We start from the raw sequence: 18,001 nt of genomic DNA, 5'->3' as shown, positions 1-18,001 counted from the left end.
TGTCACAGTGAGTAAATGTCAGTCACTGAAGTAGCAAAGACCCTTAAGGGATTTCTGTGTGCACAGACTTGACACGCAATGCAGATATCATGCACTTCTGCACTTTTAATTCGGATTGGTTAGCACCAGAAATCAAAGGGATGCAAACTCCAAAATCTTTACTTTTTGTATATTTGCATAATAAATGTGAAAAGGCATCCCTAGATAAATCTTTAAGGCAGATAATGGCCATTTTTGATCTACAATAACAGTATTAAAAATGAATTTTGTGTTGTTGTGCATAACCAAACGTATAAAAAAATGAGAATTTCCTCTGCTCTATGATAAATGTTGTTAGTCCGTTGTGTATTGCCCTGTGGCTGTAGGTCATTGCATGGTCATTGTGCGATAGGATAGGATGGGTTTGTGTGTGAGCACAAGTGAGGAATCTGTACTGTATGATGTGGTTATGCTCAGGGAAGGATGTGGGGGTCATATCAGTTCAGGTACAGTTTTTTTCCAGCATAATGGAATCTTTAAGTAAAGAACCAGAAATAAATATGTTGCTTTTGTGCTCCGTGGGTTTTAGCTGGAATAAGACACAGGACAGATCATACATCAGTGGTCAGAAGTTTAGCTTCTGAGACTAAACAGATATTGCAGAAGATAAGAAATATGGGTTTGAGATGCCAGAAAGTAGTTTTTGGGTAAAATTCCCCTTTATCAGGAGCATGTAAGAGAAAAAAGAAAAGGGCCCAAGACTGAGCTTTGTGGAACACCAACCCTTTCCCATATTATGTCTATCTGCTAAAACAAAAATGATCTTGTATGTTTTGATTCTGTTTGAAGGATGTTATGTTGAGAATGACATAAATGATTATAAAATATTGTAGAATGCAATTTGTACAATTGGATTTATGTAAAATGTTTAATAGTCATGAACTAACATTTAAAAAACAAAACAACATAAGGTTGCACAGAAATGATTTAACTAAAAAGCTACTTGATATATTTGCGAAGGTTTTTATGTAACAGGCACTTGAGGGTCAGTTGAGTGGACATTACTGTGTTCAACAAGAGGAAGTGGTTTGGCTTCTCTCCCTGTTCACCACGTCTCAGACATTGTCATCATTCTTCGTCATTTGGCACTACTCGTGAGAAACCGAACAGTCGCCCACCCACAATAGACGTACAGCAGCCTTTCTCAACTGGGCTGAACACACGACCATCCCAGAGCTCAGCATGCTCTCTTCTCAGGTTTCTGGCTGTATGCCGACGGACTGCCAACATGATCAAGTAAGCAGACAATAAGAAAAAGCATAAAAAGATGTTTGACTTACCCCTAAAACCATTGCTTTGCTGTTTGTAGTTATGCTCTTACAAACACAATGCAATGACACTTTCTTGGGTGTCATGGTAAAAATTTGACTTTAAATTTATGGTTGGAAAATACCCACATCTCCCCCTTCTCGTGCCCCCTGCCCACAGTTTTGCAACAAGGGACAAACATCTTATTTGTAGAATTTCAAAACCAGAGGATCACAAAGGCTGTATTCAAGTGACAACATTTTTAAATGGCTTTCAATGTGCATAGGAACGTTTTGTTCCCTAATGAATTAAAGATTTCTCTGTTAGACATTCCATCCTCATAAAATGATCCCCCTAGAGACCCCTGCTTTCTAAGAAACCCTAATCTGATACAGTCACTGCATGTTTAAAAAGGTTGACATCTTCATGAGGGGGTCAAAGTCTTTATAAGGACCACCAAGTGATTATGACATGATTTAACTACTGGATCTCTACCGGATACCTTGTGATTGCCTTCAGTAAACACACTTGAAACAGGTGACCAACCATAGGTAGAGAACCACTCAAATTTAAAAATTACAAAATCTAGTTATGTAATAATTGTCACAGCAGAGATTCATGTCTTAAGCTACTATGAAATACTGACCCATATGTAAATCTTCTACATATAAAAACCTAAATATAATAAATATTCCTAACATGAATATAAATATATACAAAAATATGCATGTGAATTCTTACTTCTATTATTATTGTGAATTGTTATTTGTAATACATTCATTAATATGAGAGAATCAGTGTGTTCATGAAGGTCTACCAGTTTGCTCTGATGATGATCAGTCTGCTTATTTCCATAAATTCTTTAGCAATGAAAGTGGGCGTTCAGTGAATTCATAACGTCTCTGTACAGATAAAGACACACAAAGGCAAACTGAAGATACACAAACTAGCTTTTGTGTTCACCATAACAATTTGTTTTTGTTTTAAGTCTAATGATGCAAAATGCCTACAGTAAGTAGTCATGCTTACAGACTCTTCCATAAACATTTGGAGACTGTGACGCCACTGTTTATTTATATGAAACTTGGGCATCTTCAAACTGCCTGACCTACAAAAACAACATTGCATCAAATATAAGCCAATACCCATACGGCAATTTTTATTTTCAAAAATATTTTTTATATATTAAAAAATATATGTGTTTAAATATTAAAATAAATCAAAATATTAAATATACAAATTAGTTTTTCCCAATATATTTTTAGCCATAAGTTTATACTTTTAGAAATATATTTTAAAAAGAAATATATTTTAAAGTATGTATATTCACATTGCATTGTAAGAAAAACTTTGTATGTTATAAACCTGTAAACATAACAATGTATTTAGCATTTAAAACATATTTTTGTCCAAAGAAAAACTTTTCTTTGTATTTTTCCAAACTAAATTTTGACTGTACATGACTGGCCTTAAGTTTTTATTTGTACTTATAAGAACCAATGATATGTAAACATTTGAACGTGAATATTTGTTTAAATTCAGCAAAATTAAAAAAAAAATCTTTCTTATTTTAAGGATTAATATATTTTAGATTCGGTATGTAATGCAATTAAAGTGAATATTATTTTTAAAGATTTCTAAATAATATTTATAATATATAATAAACTTTAATTTAAATTACATGTTTGAAGTATGTAAAGTAAAGATTGTATGCCTAAATGTTTTGTTTTGAGCAGAAGGGGTTGGAGAATGACTCAAGGGCATTGAGGAGATGTGTTTAATACACTTGATACTCTTTGAAGTCTTATTGAGCTTTAGTTCAGCGCAGCTGAGGGTTCAAGTGTCACGATAAGGTTTTCGGAAACGTGACTGCGTGACTGATGCTGAAGGACGCATGCATTGGGCAAGGTTAGGTTAGGGTTTATTTTGACTTTTAAATTTTCCTGATCCAACCCCATACAAGTGCTCAGATATAAAAGTGTATGTGTGCTGTACCGATCCTTTAGTCTGTTCTGTACCCATCTATATCTATGGCAGCCGAACTGCTCAAGCTCTGTGAAATGAAGCCCTTGCGTCTCGGGGAGGCTACGGTGGATTTTCAGATTCGTGGGGCCGTTAACAGCACAGATGGGGCCGATGAAAGCCTGCAGGGAGTCACAGCTACATTACTACTGCTGTTTCTCGGTCTGCTGCTGGCCATCGGACAACGTCGGTCAGAGAAATCCAGTGTGCCAGGTCAGTAGCTTCTCTTTTATCTACAGTTGATTTGAGATATTAGATTATTTACCCGTACCTAACAAATAGATGCTGTTGTAAAAGAGTTTAATTTGGATGTGGTGTTTTATTTTTTCAGTCGCAGCATTGTTGCTGACATCTGTGAAGTATATGTAAGGAATAATTGACGACAGGCCGTTGAATTATAAGAAAATAATGCACATCCAAGGTGGTAATGTGGCACAACATGAAGGGGGTGTGGATTATTTTCTTATAATTCAAAGGCAGCCAATTACTTCACTTATACCACGGTTACAAAAAATATTGCTTTTGAGACATTTGACAGGTCAGGTGTGCGGTTTACAGAAAAATAATCAACACCCATGAAACATTTCTCAGCCAATTAGAATTAATAAAATTTATTCTGAATATTTATTTTAAATAAAATTTACATACATTTATATACATATATAATGTTGGAAAAATATTTGTTTTACTAAATTGAACTATTTATTAAATGCTAATGTCTTTCATCGCTTTATAAACGCAATAAGCTGTTCATCGCTGTAAAAAATTGCTTTAATTATGCAGCTGGTTGCCAGTAACCTCTTGTAGAAGATAAAGACTGATTTTTTTATGTTCATTTAACTTGAACAAACTGTTGCCAGTAAATGACATAAATGTAAAATCTACAGTAAGTTACTGGCAACCAGCTGTCATTTATACAGACATTTTTATGATTTTAATTTGAACTTTGTGTATGTCGTATGCTTTAAACAACAGTGTCAACTGTTTGTATCAATTATTATGAGACAATAAAATATATTTGCTAATGTGTTTTGTTCAGGTCCTTGTTTTCTTTTGGGTCTGGGACCTCTGTTGTCTTATTGTCGGTTCATCTGGTGTGGGATCGGAACAGCCAGCAACTACTACAACTCCAGATACGGAGACATGGTGAGAGTCTGGATCAACGGCGAAGAGACTCTCATCCTGAGCAGGTACGGATCTGTATCATTGTATCATCTGTGATCAATCTGTGATAAATGTGAAGCGATGATATGAAATTATTCTTCTGCTGTTTGATCCTCAGGTCTTCTGCTGTGTATCATGTGTTGAAGAAATCTCAGTACATCTCAAGGTTTGGGAGCAAATTGGGTCTGCAGTGTATCGGGATGCACGAACAGGGCATTATATTCAACTCAAACGTCGCTCTCTGGAAAAAAATACGCATCTTCTACGCTAAAGGTTTTTATATTTTATATAATGTCTAAATAATGTTTTAATGCACAATGAACTAATTGCTTCCTTACATCAAATAGTTGACAAAGCACAACAAAATTGTGTTTTTTTGTGTTAAGAGTTTTTTCGAAAGGGTTAGGTTACACTTTTATAAATCAATGTAAACCATGCATGCCATCTTAAAGGGGACATTTCTTGAAAATCTGACTTTTTTCATGTTTAAGTGCTATAATTGGGTTCCCAGTGCTTCTATCAACCTAGAAAATGTGAAACAACACAGTAACTTAGTTTTGGTAAACCATTCTCTGCAAGCATGCAAAAAATAGGTCATTGAAATTTGTCTCCCCTTGTGATGTCAGAAGGGGATTTTATTATAATAATACTGCCCCTTAGTCTGCAACTAACCAAACACAGAGAGATAGAGAATAATTGGCAGCACAATTGAGTTTCAATTTTAACAAACCACCATTATGGTGATCAGTGTTTGCATTTCATCAGCTCATTTGCATTTAAAGGGACACACCCACAATCGGCACATGCTATAATACATTATCTTTATGATATTTTGAGCTAAAACTTCACATATGTACTCTGGGGACACCAAAGATTTATTTGACATCTTAAAAAAGTCTTGTGAAATGGCCCCTTTAAGTGTTTGTGTTTTGTGTCAGCTTTAACAGGTCCAGGTCTTCAGAGGACTATGGAGATCTGCACTTCTTCCACAAGCACACATCTAGATGATTTATCTCAGCTCACCGATAGCCAGGGACAGGTGGACATCCTCAATTTACTGCGCTGTATCGTAGTGGACATCTCCAACAGACTGTTTCTAAGAGTTCCTCTGAATGGTTAGTTCTGATTTAATCCAATCTACTGTATGTGTGGACTTTTATGTTTATTGATCTCTAGTTAAGACTACTTGGTTAATAATAAACATCTACTATGAGGTAAAATGTAGCATTATCTTGCTTTTGTGATGCAGAGCGAGATTTGCTTCTGAAAATTCACAAGTATTTCGACACATGGCAGACGGTTCTTATCAAGCCTGACGTGTACTTCAGACTGGACTGGCTGCACAGGAAACACATACGAGAAGCGTATGTCTCTTAATGCACTTGTTTTTTTTTAGATAACATTGCGTATGAATATGGTAATCATGCAGTATCATGATATGTGGCACTCTCACAGGTGCTTTTTGTAAGAAACAGCTAATGCATGGAGGTTTTATAAGACTGAAATTGTAACGTGATAATTTTTGTCAATGTCTGTAAAGCTTGATTGTTTATCTATTTATTGTGTGTGTGTGTGTGTTTCAGTCAGGAGTTGCAGGACGCCATTGCAGCTCTGATAGAAATGAAAAGATCTCAGCTGTTACAGGCAGAGAAACTCGATCACCTTGACTTCGCTGCAGAACTGATATTTGCTCAGGTCAGTATAACACACACACTCATATAGACATCATCACTGGGTATTGGCAAGGTCCTCACCATACAATACGTATCACGATACATGCGCCATGACACAATCCATCACGATGCGATACAAACCATTGCATGTTGTGATACATTGCAATACTTCTTTTTTTTTAATCAAAGATGTAAAAAATAGAGCTGATTTTTTTTCTTAAAGCGCATCCACACGTCAGGCGTTTTTGATTTTTCTGCCATTTTCTCACTCCCGCTAACTTCTGAGACATTGGCCGAATGGTCGTATATGACAGACAAATGGACAGCGACAACTACAGTAGCGGCGGAGGACGGTTAAAAAAATAAAAAAAAAAACATATCGATAGTAGAGATTAAAATATCGATACACTATCGTGGAAAAATGTAACACGATAGTTAGCTGTTATTTTTGCACAGCCGTAACTATAACAATGAGTGATGTGTATGTGTGTATTTGTGTGTTTATAGAGTCACGGCGAGCTGAGCGCTGAGAATGTCAGACAGTGTGTGTTGGAAATGGTGATCGCCGGTCCAGATACTCTGTCTGTCAGTTTGTTCTTCATGTTGTTGATCCTCAAAGAAAATCCAGACGTGGAGCTGAAGATCGTGCAGGAAATACATACAGTTTTAGGTCTGAAAACATCTATTTAGCTAAGACTAGTCTTGAAAATATCTCATTGTTTATTTACAAACCTATATACTCATATGTCAAGAGTGTTCACATTTATTATTTATCTTTACTGATCATCTTACTCTTTTGCTCTCAAATCATATTGGCTCCGTGTGTCTTCTTTTATGTACTGTGTTAGGTTTGACTTTCTTGACACCCAGATGCATTAATTCACGATTATATGCTAACTGCATGTTTCATACTGGGTTTTAATGTGGAATATGAGAATATCAAATCAACATTATCCTAGTCCCAGACTAAATTGCATGTTTCAGCTTGCTTAATTCAAAAACAAATATTTTAACATATATCAGTGCCATTTTTTTTGACTGAAGATGCACACCACTCTTGATTTTTTTTGTTAGGTTTGTTTGTAAAAACTACTTTAATGTCCTAATATTTAAGGGCTAGTTCTGGATTAATCTAAACCCTGTCTGGGAAACCGCCCCTTAAAATTTTAGGTGAAGATTTAACATGCGTTAAGTGTGTAGTTTATGTTGAGTTAATTTAAAGTGAGTTGTTTATTTTGTGTGTTTTGTAGCTGACAGGAGTCTTCAGCATGCAGATCTCTCAAAGCTTCACGTTCTGGAGAGTTTCATCAATGAGTGTCTCAGGTTTCACCCAGTAGTGGACTTCACTATGCGTCGGGCGCTGGATGATGATGTCATCGAGGGCTACAGAGTAAAGAAAGGAACAAACATCATACTAAATGTGGGACGGATGCACAAAACTGAATTCTTCCCTAAACCAAAAGAGTTCAGTCTGGACAACTTCCAGAAAAATGTGAGTAATAATCTTTGTTTCTTGTCTTATATTTTGTACATGATTGATTATTATTTATAAAAAGAGTACATTTTTATTTACAGTATGGATTTGTAAATGTGATTTCTACATTAACTTAAAAACAAAAATTATTTAAAAAATGTATCATTTAATGTCATTAGCATCCAGATATTTTACAACATTCACCAATTAAATGTTTGTTTTACTTAAAATTCTGTAGATTTGAAAAACCTTGTAATAGTAAACAATATAGTAATACAGCAGTAAAAATAGTTAACTCTTTCCCTGCCAGCATTTTAAAAAAAAGTTGCCAGCCAGTGCCAGCATTTTTACAAAAGTTAAATGGCTTCCAGAAATTTGTCTCTGTAAATGAAGAGTTTCGTTGCACAACAAGATTACTCAGTTTTTAACATTTTTGTCAAAACATGTTTATTATTATGTTATCATGTTATTATTTTGGTTTATGGTGCTGTATTTTTAAGTTATGAAGGTTTAAATCAAAACAAACCAACTGCAGTTGAATTGATATTAATTGGAATGCACAACCAAAAAAACAGATTTCTGAAAAAAAAACGGAGTTATCTCGTTTTGCAACGAAACTCTTCAAATATATAAACATACAATTTACCAAATGCTTTCAAACAAACAAACAAAAAACATTTCAGCCTATCTTCATTTGTTCTCTTTTTATCACCTCTCATATATGGGTGGGTTTCTTCAAAAATACAAAATTTTGAGCAAAAACCTGAGATAATTGCATTTTTGTAAGGGAATTTTGATGGAGATCCGATTCAGAACGATGATAAAACATACACAGAGTTTTTACTGTTTTGAATCAGCGGGTGCTTCAGTGTTAATAAGTTGTGTAAGTGCGCCACTTAGTGGACAATAGTGAAAATATGGATTGCCGTAAAAACTAGTCATTGGCAGGGAAGCGATTTCTCTTAATTAACGAGATAACTCCTCAATTGGCAGGGAAAGAGTTAATGTTATAAATTGTGTAAATCAAAAAGTAAATTCTTCAAAATTTAGTTTTGGCAGCTGTGGTTAATAAGTAACCATTTAATGACAGTAACAATTAGAGTAGTAACTATACATCATACAATATTGTGGCATAACAGCATCTGTCATAGTTTAACAGCAATCTCTCTTTTTGCAAAGGTGCCGAATCGTTTCTTTCAACCATTCGGGTCAGGCCCGCGTTCGTGTGTGGGAAAGCACGTTGCCATGGTCATGATGAAGTCCATCCTGGTGACGTTGTTGTCTCGGTTTTCTGTGTGTCCTATGAAGGGCTGCACCGTTGAGAGCATCCCTCAAACCAACAATCTCTCTCAACAGCCGGTGGAGGAGCAGAATTCACCTCTCAATGTTCAGCTCATCCGGAGAAACATCTCGAATCATACACACAACTCATGAATACTACAACGTGCAGGCGTCCGCATCATACTGTATATTTATTCGCTACTTTTTAGTCTTTCTTATATTTGTATGCTTACATTTGTTTGTATTAAAGTGTTTATCTGTCAGAGATACAGTATGATGTAAGGCATTTTCTGCATTACTATTTCAAACTGTTAGTACAAACAAACAACTCCAATTGTATCATTTAATAATACTTTTATGGCAGTCTGGTCTGTTTAACCCCTTCAGACCTGAATTTCAGGTGTTTATTTTGATTGATTGGTTGATGAGCAAAACATGTGATGTCCATTCCAGTGGACACAGGGTCTGAAAGGGTTAAGTTGCTTGTTTTGTGTGCTTTATTAGTATAACAAACATTTGTAAATTTTTTATTGAAATAAAAATGAATATGTCAGGGATGAACAGGGACACATTTCTCAACTTTTATTGTTTTTTATGTAAATTTCAATGTGTTTGTGTGATTTTGTAATAAAAACTCCTCTACTCTAAGAAAGGATGTGTTTTTACAAATTGTTTTGGCTTATGCTATTTAACACATTATGTGTTTTTTGTGTTCAAATAAATAAAAGGGGCAGCACAAGATGTGTCAAAACATCACAAAATGTGTTGTTCCAATAATAACACAGAGACGATAACACAAAGTGTGAAAGCGCTGTGTATTTTGTATTGTCTGTAATAATATTGCCCAGCAGAGGGCGCTGTCACGCTGGTGTATATCATGAGAGGTACTGATACCGCAGCATCTTCTGATATCCACAGCTCGTCTGTCTGATGAAGATTATTTAGAGCTGTCGAATGTGCGAACCCAAAACTAGTTGAAGTAAACAGATGTTGAACAGACGATAATTTATGAAGCCCCTGTGTGTATCTGGCAGGCATCTCTTTTAGGGTCCATTTGATTTCAGGGGCCATTTCTTCCATATGTGGCCCATAAAGCCTTCAGCCAACACGTAGGGTCCATGAGAAGACACACACACACACACATGCATATTGCTTAGTTTGTTTCAAGCACATGAAAACTGTTAGAGAACCTAATTGTAAAGGACTTGAAATGTGAGTATTTACATTGGTTGTTGATATCAATCGATTTGTGTGTGGCCACTCTCTGTAAACAACCTGAATTGGATGGGAACAAATGAAAACTATCTAAACTATAGCATCCACAGACACCTGATCTGGGCTTGCTTTTTGTTTTCTGTGAGAATCACCTGTCAACACTTCGATAAACACATGGAAATGAATATGACGGATGTTATTGCCGTGGTAACCTGCGGACAAATGCACATTGTAATACTGAAACAAAACCACACGCACCTGTCATATCCAGAGATCTCCATGTCAATGCTCGCTAAACAGGAAAAGATTAATGAGCAAATACATTCAGATGGAGATATTCATAGACATAGACAGCCTTGAGCCATCATGCAAAAGACGAGAGAGAAAGAAACACAAGAGTCAACAAATAAACAACAGTCAATACAAAGTTGTTATACAACCAAAATCCTCATTTTTACCGTCCTCATATATCATTCAGGTTCACAGACACTTATACTGTATTTGACCCACCATGCCACGGCCAATTATTGTAATGAAAGCAATAAAAGTCAGACAGAAATACAGTAATATACATAATATATATATTGATAATATTCAATGTACAGTAAGTATATAGGATTTTCATCAACCAATCAAAAATCATGTCCTAACATTTAATAGCATCACAATAGCACAGCTCTTCTCATCAAACCACATTATTTGAAGTGTCATTCATGTGGGTAGCACAAATGTACAGGACAATAAATGTTATACTTATATAAGTATAATATTAAGGGTTGGAAAAAGGTTCAGTTCCATAAGTACAAAACACATTTATTTGTGTTATTTAATGTACATTATTTCTGCGAAGTGCCATGACCTCTTTTATGAAATGTCGTTGATGAAGTGTTATTGTGTGAATTTGTAGTAAGTGTACAGGGATGAGCATAAACAAACACAAACTACACACACGTACCACGTACTGCTCTTACTGCAGATGCTTGGCAACCACAAGTAATATTATACAGCAATTATCTATGCATGTATACACACACGGTGAGTCTGCCTTTTACCTTGACTCTCTCTTTGTATTAATGCAATAGTTTACGGATCTGAGCTCTACAGCTGGAATATTACAGCGGCCGGTTACCATGGAGATCATCAGCATCAGTGAATATCCACTGATCTGAAATATCCATCTGTGAGTCATGATTTCTGTCCTGTGGTTCTGAAATTTTCAAGTTTCATTATGATAAACGAGGTTTGCGAGGGTTACATGTAGAAGAATAATATAATAAACACTAAAAATTTTATTGTAAATTGCATAATTCAATGTATGTACAGTAATCTAAAGGCTACATGTATATTTTATTTTGTTTGAAGTGCAGAATGACATTCAAAGTCCTCATTCAGTGTTAATCTACACTTTTAAAAATAAATGTGAAAAAGGTTTTTACAGCCACTAGTTCTTTATTTTATTTTGGTGTATATGGATAAGCGTAGCTCAGTCGTTTTGCTAAACGTCTCTTTTTGTGTTCAATGGAAGATTGTAAGTAAAGTTAAATGTGTTTAGGTGGACTATTCCCTTTAAGTAAACTTAACCTAAAATGTATTTTGTGACAAAGACAAGCAAGGACATTTTGTTTAATAAAAACTAAAGGATTCAATTCACTACTATTAAAATCACACTGGCACAGAGAAAACTAGAAAAGCATAAAGACTTTCATTCAGTTTGGGCAGTTATCCAGCATTGAAATCACATCAAAGTTAGATTTTACTTCTGATCCACAAACTTTACTGTGGTTTGCGAAAGGCCTTAAGAAAATACAAAGTCTTCTGTTTTCTGTGCGTCAAACTCACCAAACCAACATCATAAATGTCATTTTTATTTATGTTTTTTTTATTACAGTAGACACTTGTAACTTATTTGCCTTCTAATTCAATCCATAAACAAATGGTTTTAAATTCTACCACAGCAAAATGTTTCTGGAATTTTGAGGATGTTAAAGGGCATCAAGAATGCAAAATCCACTTTTACAAGGTGTTAGGACATGAAAGTGTGTTAGTAGTGTGTGAACACAACAACCCTACAATGAAAAAAAAAACAATTTTTAAATCCCTATTAAACCAAAGCAGTCTCATAAGACATGCTGTTTTGATTCTCTTGTTAATGTGATGTCACATTGATAAAGTCCCGCCCAACGACCACTGCCTGACTGGATTATTTTACCCAAAGTTTTTCTAAATATGTTTGTTAACACGTACAACAAATACTTTTGTCTCAGACTGTACTCAGCAAAATATGGAACCTCAGAATAACTCGATAAGAATTCATTTCAACACTTTAACCCTTGTATTGTGTTCAATTTTTGAATTCAATGCAAGTTAAATATCACAATATGAAAAACAAGAAGGTATTAGTAACAGGACCATTTCAGTATCAGTATTTTCTACACATTAAAAACATAAAAAAAAAATGCATTTAACCACAATATTTAAAAGAACAGTATGTAAGTAAATGATATCAATTAATCATAAAATATGTCACTAGACATTAAAGCAACACTAAAGAGTGTTTGCTCTTTGCTTCCCCTACAGGTTGGAAGCAGAATTGTCCATTACCACTGTCGTAAATAATTTAGCCTACTTTTCTTTTCTTCGCCTCCTCTGAAATGAAACCCTTCCTTTTCTTTGCAGGCTCCGCCATGATGACAATTGAAAAGCTGCATGAACGCTAGGTAATGGTATCTTTCTTTTTTATGTACCTGCCGAGTATGCTCCATCCACAGCCTGCAGGATGCTCCAGTGCCGTAAAGCAAGTTTTTGTAATTTTTACTCGAACTACAGAACTGCGACCTGACTGTTGGAAACTTATTTAGGGCGGTTTTGGCCGATAGAGAGCTGCAAAGTGAATGTGAAAGTTACGTTCACCCTGTTTTGAGTGGATGAATGACTGAAACTTTTTTGGAAACGTTATTTTGAGGTAAAAAAAAAAAACTTTTTGGTGTTGCTTTAAGAAATCATTTTCATTTCAAATACTTATATCACTCACAACAGTGGTAGGCCAGGATATTGTCATTTAAAAAGTGAAGTTGCAGCCCTCAACTGATGTTTATGTTGTCGTTTGGTATATTGGCCACCAGCTGTGTGATTGCAGTACCACTTTTAGCCACAAGTTTTGTGATTGCAATACCAGTTTTGGCCACAATCCTACATACTGTTCCTTTAAATTTGTTTATTTTAACAAATGCTTTATTTTTATTCAGCATATTTTTTTTCACATATGTATGTTTAAAACATCCTAAATAAAATAAAAGAAATGAAGGTTTTCTTTTCATAAACAGGCTCAACTTTTGTTCTTGAGGCTCACTGTACAAATTCAAGAAATCACTGTTAACATTATGTGCACACATTTCTAACTTCTTGCATTTGACACAAATTGTGCTTGTTTTGGTGTCATGTTTTATGGGGCACAACTGGCCTCGCCTGTAGTTATCTCTGGATTTTCTGTGGGTCTGAATTTATCTGCTTTACATAGTATTTCATATACATTGAAAATAGAAATGATAGTTCACTTTTACTTTTCTGTGTCTGAGGAAGTCTTTATCACTACTGAAAATAGTGAGGAAAAGCTCACTTCTCCCTTTTCTGGGTAGTAAAACACCATATCAGCATATCCTAACTTTGCATGAACGTTAAAGGTGCTCTAAGCGAATTCACGCGTTTTAGACCATAAAACATTTTTTGTTTCATACAACAAACATCTCCTCACTATCTGCTTGCTGCCTGTCCGCTGATCAAACTGTAAAAAAAACACGTTCTTTGTAGCAGCCAAGGCTCCACAAACTGCAACAAAAACAAAGTGGTCAAACCTACCACCACAAAACATAACAAAGTGTTCCAGCCAATAAACGACAAGAAGGATTTGGAAGTGGGGGTTGGGCGCGTTCATGAAAGCACGGAAGGGAGGGGGAGGAGTTAGCTACGCTCCGTTTGTTTGAAAACAGTTCAAACATCAACAAAAAGTGACGTCTCACAGATTCGCTTAGAGCGCCTTTAATGGCCATAAATTAGAAAAAAACACACATTTTCAAGAATAAAATTATAGGTTAACTGTTTTTTTCTGACAGCTTAAAAATCAAAACAGGTCAAATTTACCCGGAACATAATAAAAGGGTTAACTCCATGTAGAGTTAAAAAAATGTAACTATATCTTTACACTGATCAGTGTAAAATATTTTTATTTGTTCAAAATTAACTCCCACACTGTAATTTGTTAACTCAAATGTAGTGCTATAGTGTGTTAATATGGTAAATGTAAAGACAACAACATTTACATTTATTCATTTATCTGACACTTTTATCCAAAGCAACTTACAATTGCATATATGTCAGAGGTCGCACACCTCAGGAGCAACTATGGGTTATGTGTCTTGCTTAAACCCCATTCACACAGACCTCTGGTCCCAGAAAATACCCGTAAAATTGCCAGACAAGCGTCTGTGTGAACAAAAACTCGTTCCGTTAATCTTCTGGGATCGTTGCCAGAAAGAGGACCTAGTAAGATACGCGGGTAACCCTCTGTGTGAACAGAAAGCCGCAAGGATGCCGTAATGGGCGTGTCGAAGTGAGAACGCGCGCGTCATCATCACAACAAAAGTTATGCTTCAGCTCCTTACAACGAGAGATAACATGCATATAAACATTCACCACGAGAAATGGTGCAAACTAGATTGAAGCAGTTATCAGGAAATGATATATGAGACGCATAAACAATGACGCACGTGCCGTAGTGAGGATGCGCGTGTCATGGCAACATGAAGTTGGTTCAACTCTTTAAAATGAAGGATTTACAACATTCACGATGAGAAATGTCAGCAAACTGGACTGAAGCAGATATCAGGTAAGTTAGCTCGTGACTTAATGCGTTGAAACGGAGATCATTCAGCAGCATAAAAGAATATCATGTCACGTGCTCATTTGAGCTATAATAAAGGAAAATACCCGCGCGTCATCCCAACAAGATATATCGTTCAGCTCCTCAAAATGCGGGTTTTAAATGCATATAAACAATCACGATGAGAAATGTCTGAAAACTGTATCAAAGCAGAAATCAGGGAGCTCGTCAAATATACACTCTGAAGCTGAGATCATTTGTCACAGGTAGGGGTGGACCCAAATGTAAATAAGGTCACGCCCCTTTCTCCACCTCGAGGGGATTCCCAAAGCCACCCCAATGACCAGACACACAAGGTAAGCCTAAATTAAAATGTACTTTATTTAATTTAATTAAAAATGATAAATAGGGGAGGGAAAAAGGGGGAACTTAAAATAACGGCCACTCCAGGCTCTCCTCCTTCATCACCAACTGAGTCTTTACACAGTTCATTCTCCTGACGTTCACTCTCGTTCTCCCTTCCTTTGCAGGCAGCTTGGACACCATAGCACAGTTAGTGCAACTTGGATACTTCTCACCCCTCTGTTTACAGCTCGGGTATATGTGACTGTCCACAGTTCGTTCTACTGACGTTCACTCTCGTTCTCTCTTCCTTTACAGGCAGACACAATAACATAGTTAGTGCAACTTGGATACGTCTCACCTCTCTGCTGTTTATAGCTCAGGGCATGTATGACTGTTCACAGTTCGTTCTACTGACGTTCACTCTCGTTCTCTCGTCCTTTACAGGCAGCTTGGACACAATAACACAGTTAGTGCAACTTGGATACTTCTCACCTCTCTGCTGTTTACAGCTCGGGGCATGGATGACTGTTCACAGTTCGTTCTACTGACGTTCACTCTCGTTCTCTCTTCCTTTACAGGCAGCTTGGACACAATAACACAGTTAGTGCAACTTGGATACTTCTCACCTCTCTGCTGTTTACAGCTCGGGGCATGGATGACTGTTCACAGTTCGTTCTACTGACGTTCACTCTCGTTCTCTCTTCCTTTACAGGCAGTTTGGACACAATAACACAGTTAGTGCAACTTGGATACTTCTCACCTCTCTGCTGTTTACAGCTCGGGGCATGGATGACTGTTCACAGTTCGTTCTACGGCGTTGTGATCGCCATGTACGGGGGCGGGCTTACGACAGCGGGCCTGCACAGAAAGGCAAACGACGATGGTTTTCCTAGGGGTCGCCGGGGGCAAAAACCCTCTCGGCGGATGCGCTGATCAGCAGGGGGCGAACTGTCGCACCGTCTCGCCGGGCCGAGCGCTGCCCTATCCTCAATGCCCGTAGGCCGATCGGATACTGGACAGGGGCGCCCCTTTGTAGAGGCCACGGGGCGGCGGAACTGCTTCGCCTCTCACTCTGCCACAAGATAGAACACACAGGTAAAATAGCAATATACAGGTTCGAGGTTGTACTCACACACGCGCTGCCAGCTTCCAAGTCTTCACCGCCACACTCTGTAACTGTCGACACACAGGCGGGGCGACTTCCAAAGCCCACGCCGTCACTTTATACTTGGATCGCACCCAGCATACAATAATTAGTGTTACTCACAACCGTCAGCCTCTCCGTCTCCTCCTCAGTAGAAGGATGATGCGGGGTACGTCTGACAAGACACACAGCACTTGCACAGCAACCCACAGCAAATACACAGCACCACTTCAACGTGAAAGGTTTTTTCAAAATGACATAGCCTCACCCACCACACTACAAGTGTACACACGAGACGCCCGACGTCCTCCACTTCGCTAAGGTCGGATGGGGCGATGGTACTACGGTCGGAGCTTTTGGTTCTGCTGCTACGGCTGCTCAATCCACTTATTCCTGCGGCTCACCTACCACGCTAGATCAGGGGTAGGGCCGCCTTCCTGGAGGCGTTCGATAATACACAGGTTAGTAGTTATATTTCAGTTAAATCCAGAGCCAATACTCACAGCGGTCCTCTTGGAAATTAGTTCACAAACTGCTTCGTTTACTTCCTCCTTGGTTACTCCAAGCGTGTCACAATCTCCATTGTTTTCTTCTACCCACAGGGTTTCCTCTAACAGTGGCATCCACAAAGCGTCCACGTGATGCAGTGCTCCTTTAAATATCACAGCTCCGTCCTTTTTGCCTCTCTTGGCTGCCGCACTCTTTCCTCTTGCTATAAGCACTCCGTGGATCAACGGCGCCCTCCGGCCCCTCCAAGGACGGAGCGTGTGAATTTTCTCTGCCCTAGGCAGCAAATGGAGCTTGTGCCCAAAAACAACTCTCCTCCTTGTGTTTCAGCAGAGCCCTTTTATTTCAAACAGCCTCCAACCATATTTCGCTACCTTAATCTCTCTCACCTGCGGCTCGTCAAGCCCTGATTCCGTCGTCCTGGCAACCAGGAAGTAAGAAGGTCCGTCCTCATATATGGCCCGATGGGGAAACTTTCCGGCGGAACCAAAACTTCCCGAACTTTGGTTCCGCCCTTAAAAAAAAAGATCGTCACCTTGTGACATCCCCCCCCGCCAATCCGTTCTCGTCCCGAGAATGCGTTGTTTGGGGACCGGTAAGGGGTTGATGGGAGCTTTTTTTTTTTTAAAAAAAAACGTGGTGGGCCATTGGGGGACCTTGGTCTCGACCCGAGGTGGACTGCCGACTACGCCAAATCTGTCACAGGTAGGGGTGGACCCAAATGTAAATAAGGTCACGCCCCTTTCTCCACCTCGAGGGGATTCCCAAAGCCACCCCAATGACCAGACACACAAGGTAAGCCTAAATTAAAATGTACTTTATTTAATTTAATTAAAAATGATAAATAGGGGAGGGAAAAAGGGGGAACTTAAAATAACGGCCACTCCAGGCTCTCCTCCTTCATCACCAACTGAGTCTTTACACAGTTCATTCTCCTGACGTTCACTCTCGTTCTCCCTTCCTTTGCAGGCAGCTTGGACACCATAGCACAGTTAGTGCAACTTGGATACTTC

The 18,001-nt window shown here is 37.7% G+C and overlaps 1 protein-coding gene across 2 annotated transcripts; it reads left to right on the top strand.

The window, feature by feature from the left end:
- Positions 1-435: 435 nt before the first annotated feature.
- cyp19a1a (cytochrome P450, family 19, subfamily A, polypeptide 1a) lies at positions 436-9,463 on the top strand. Of its 2 annotated transcripts, none has more exons than XM_073815724.1 (9): positions 436-603; positions 4,349-4,499; positions 4,592-4,746; positions 5,412-5,588; positions 5,723-5,837; positions 6,057-6,168; positions 6,654-6,816; positions 7,397-7,638; positions 8,800-9,463. In XM_073815724.1, exons 1-9 carry the CDS (start codon positions 438-440, stop codon positions 9,052-9,054), a joined length of 1,536 nt encoding a protein of 511 aa, XP_073671825.1. In that variant the 5' UTR covers positions 436-437; the 3' UTR covers positions 9,055-9,463. The 2 variants fall into 2 exon arrangements, with proteins under 2 accessions (XP_073671825.1, XP_065121134.1); XM_065265062.2 differs by lacking the exon at positions 436-603 and adding an exon at positions 3,178-3,522.
- The last annotated feature ends 8,538 nt before the right edge of the window (positions 9,464-18,001 follow it).

The sequence above is a fragment of the Paramisgurnus dabryanus genome, chromosome 9, assembly GCF_030506205.2.
Source record: "Paramisgurnus dabryanus chromosome 9, PD_genome_1.1, whole genome shotgun sequence".
NCBI lineage: Eukaryota > Metazoa > Chordata > Actinopteri > Cypriniformes > Cobitidae > Paramisgurnus > Paramisgurnus dabryanus.
The sequence above is the reverse complement of the archived record's forward strand: the minus strand, read 5'-3'. Positions and strand labels throughout refer to the sequence as shown.

Excerpts from the sequence above, each read along its gene's own strand:
- cyp19a1a (XM_065265062.2), top strand. The coding sequence starts at position 3,318 with ATGGCAGCCGAACTGCTCAAGCTCTGTGAAATGAAGCCCTTGCGTCTC. Across the intron at positions 3,523-4,348 it reads AGAGAAATCCAGTGTGCCAG|GTCCTTGTTTTCTTTTGGGT; the intron begins GTCAGTAGCTTC and ends TGTTTTGTTCAG. Across the intron at positions 6,169-6,653 it reads CAGAACTGATATTTGCTCAG|AGTCACGGCGAGCTGAGCGC; the intron begins GTCAGTATAACA and ends GTGTGTTTATAG.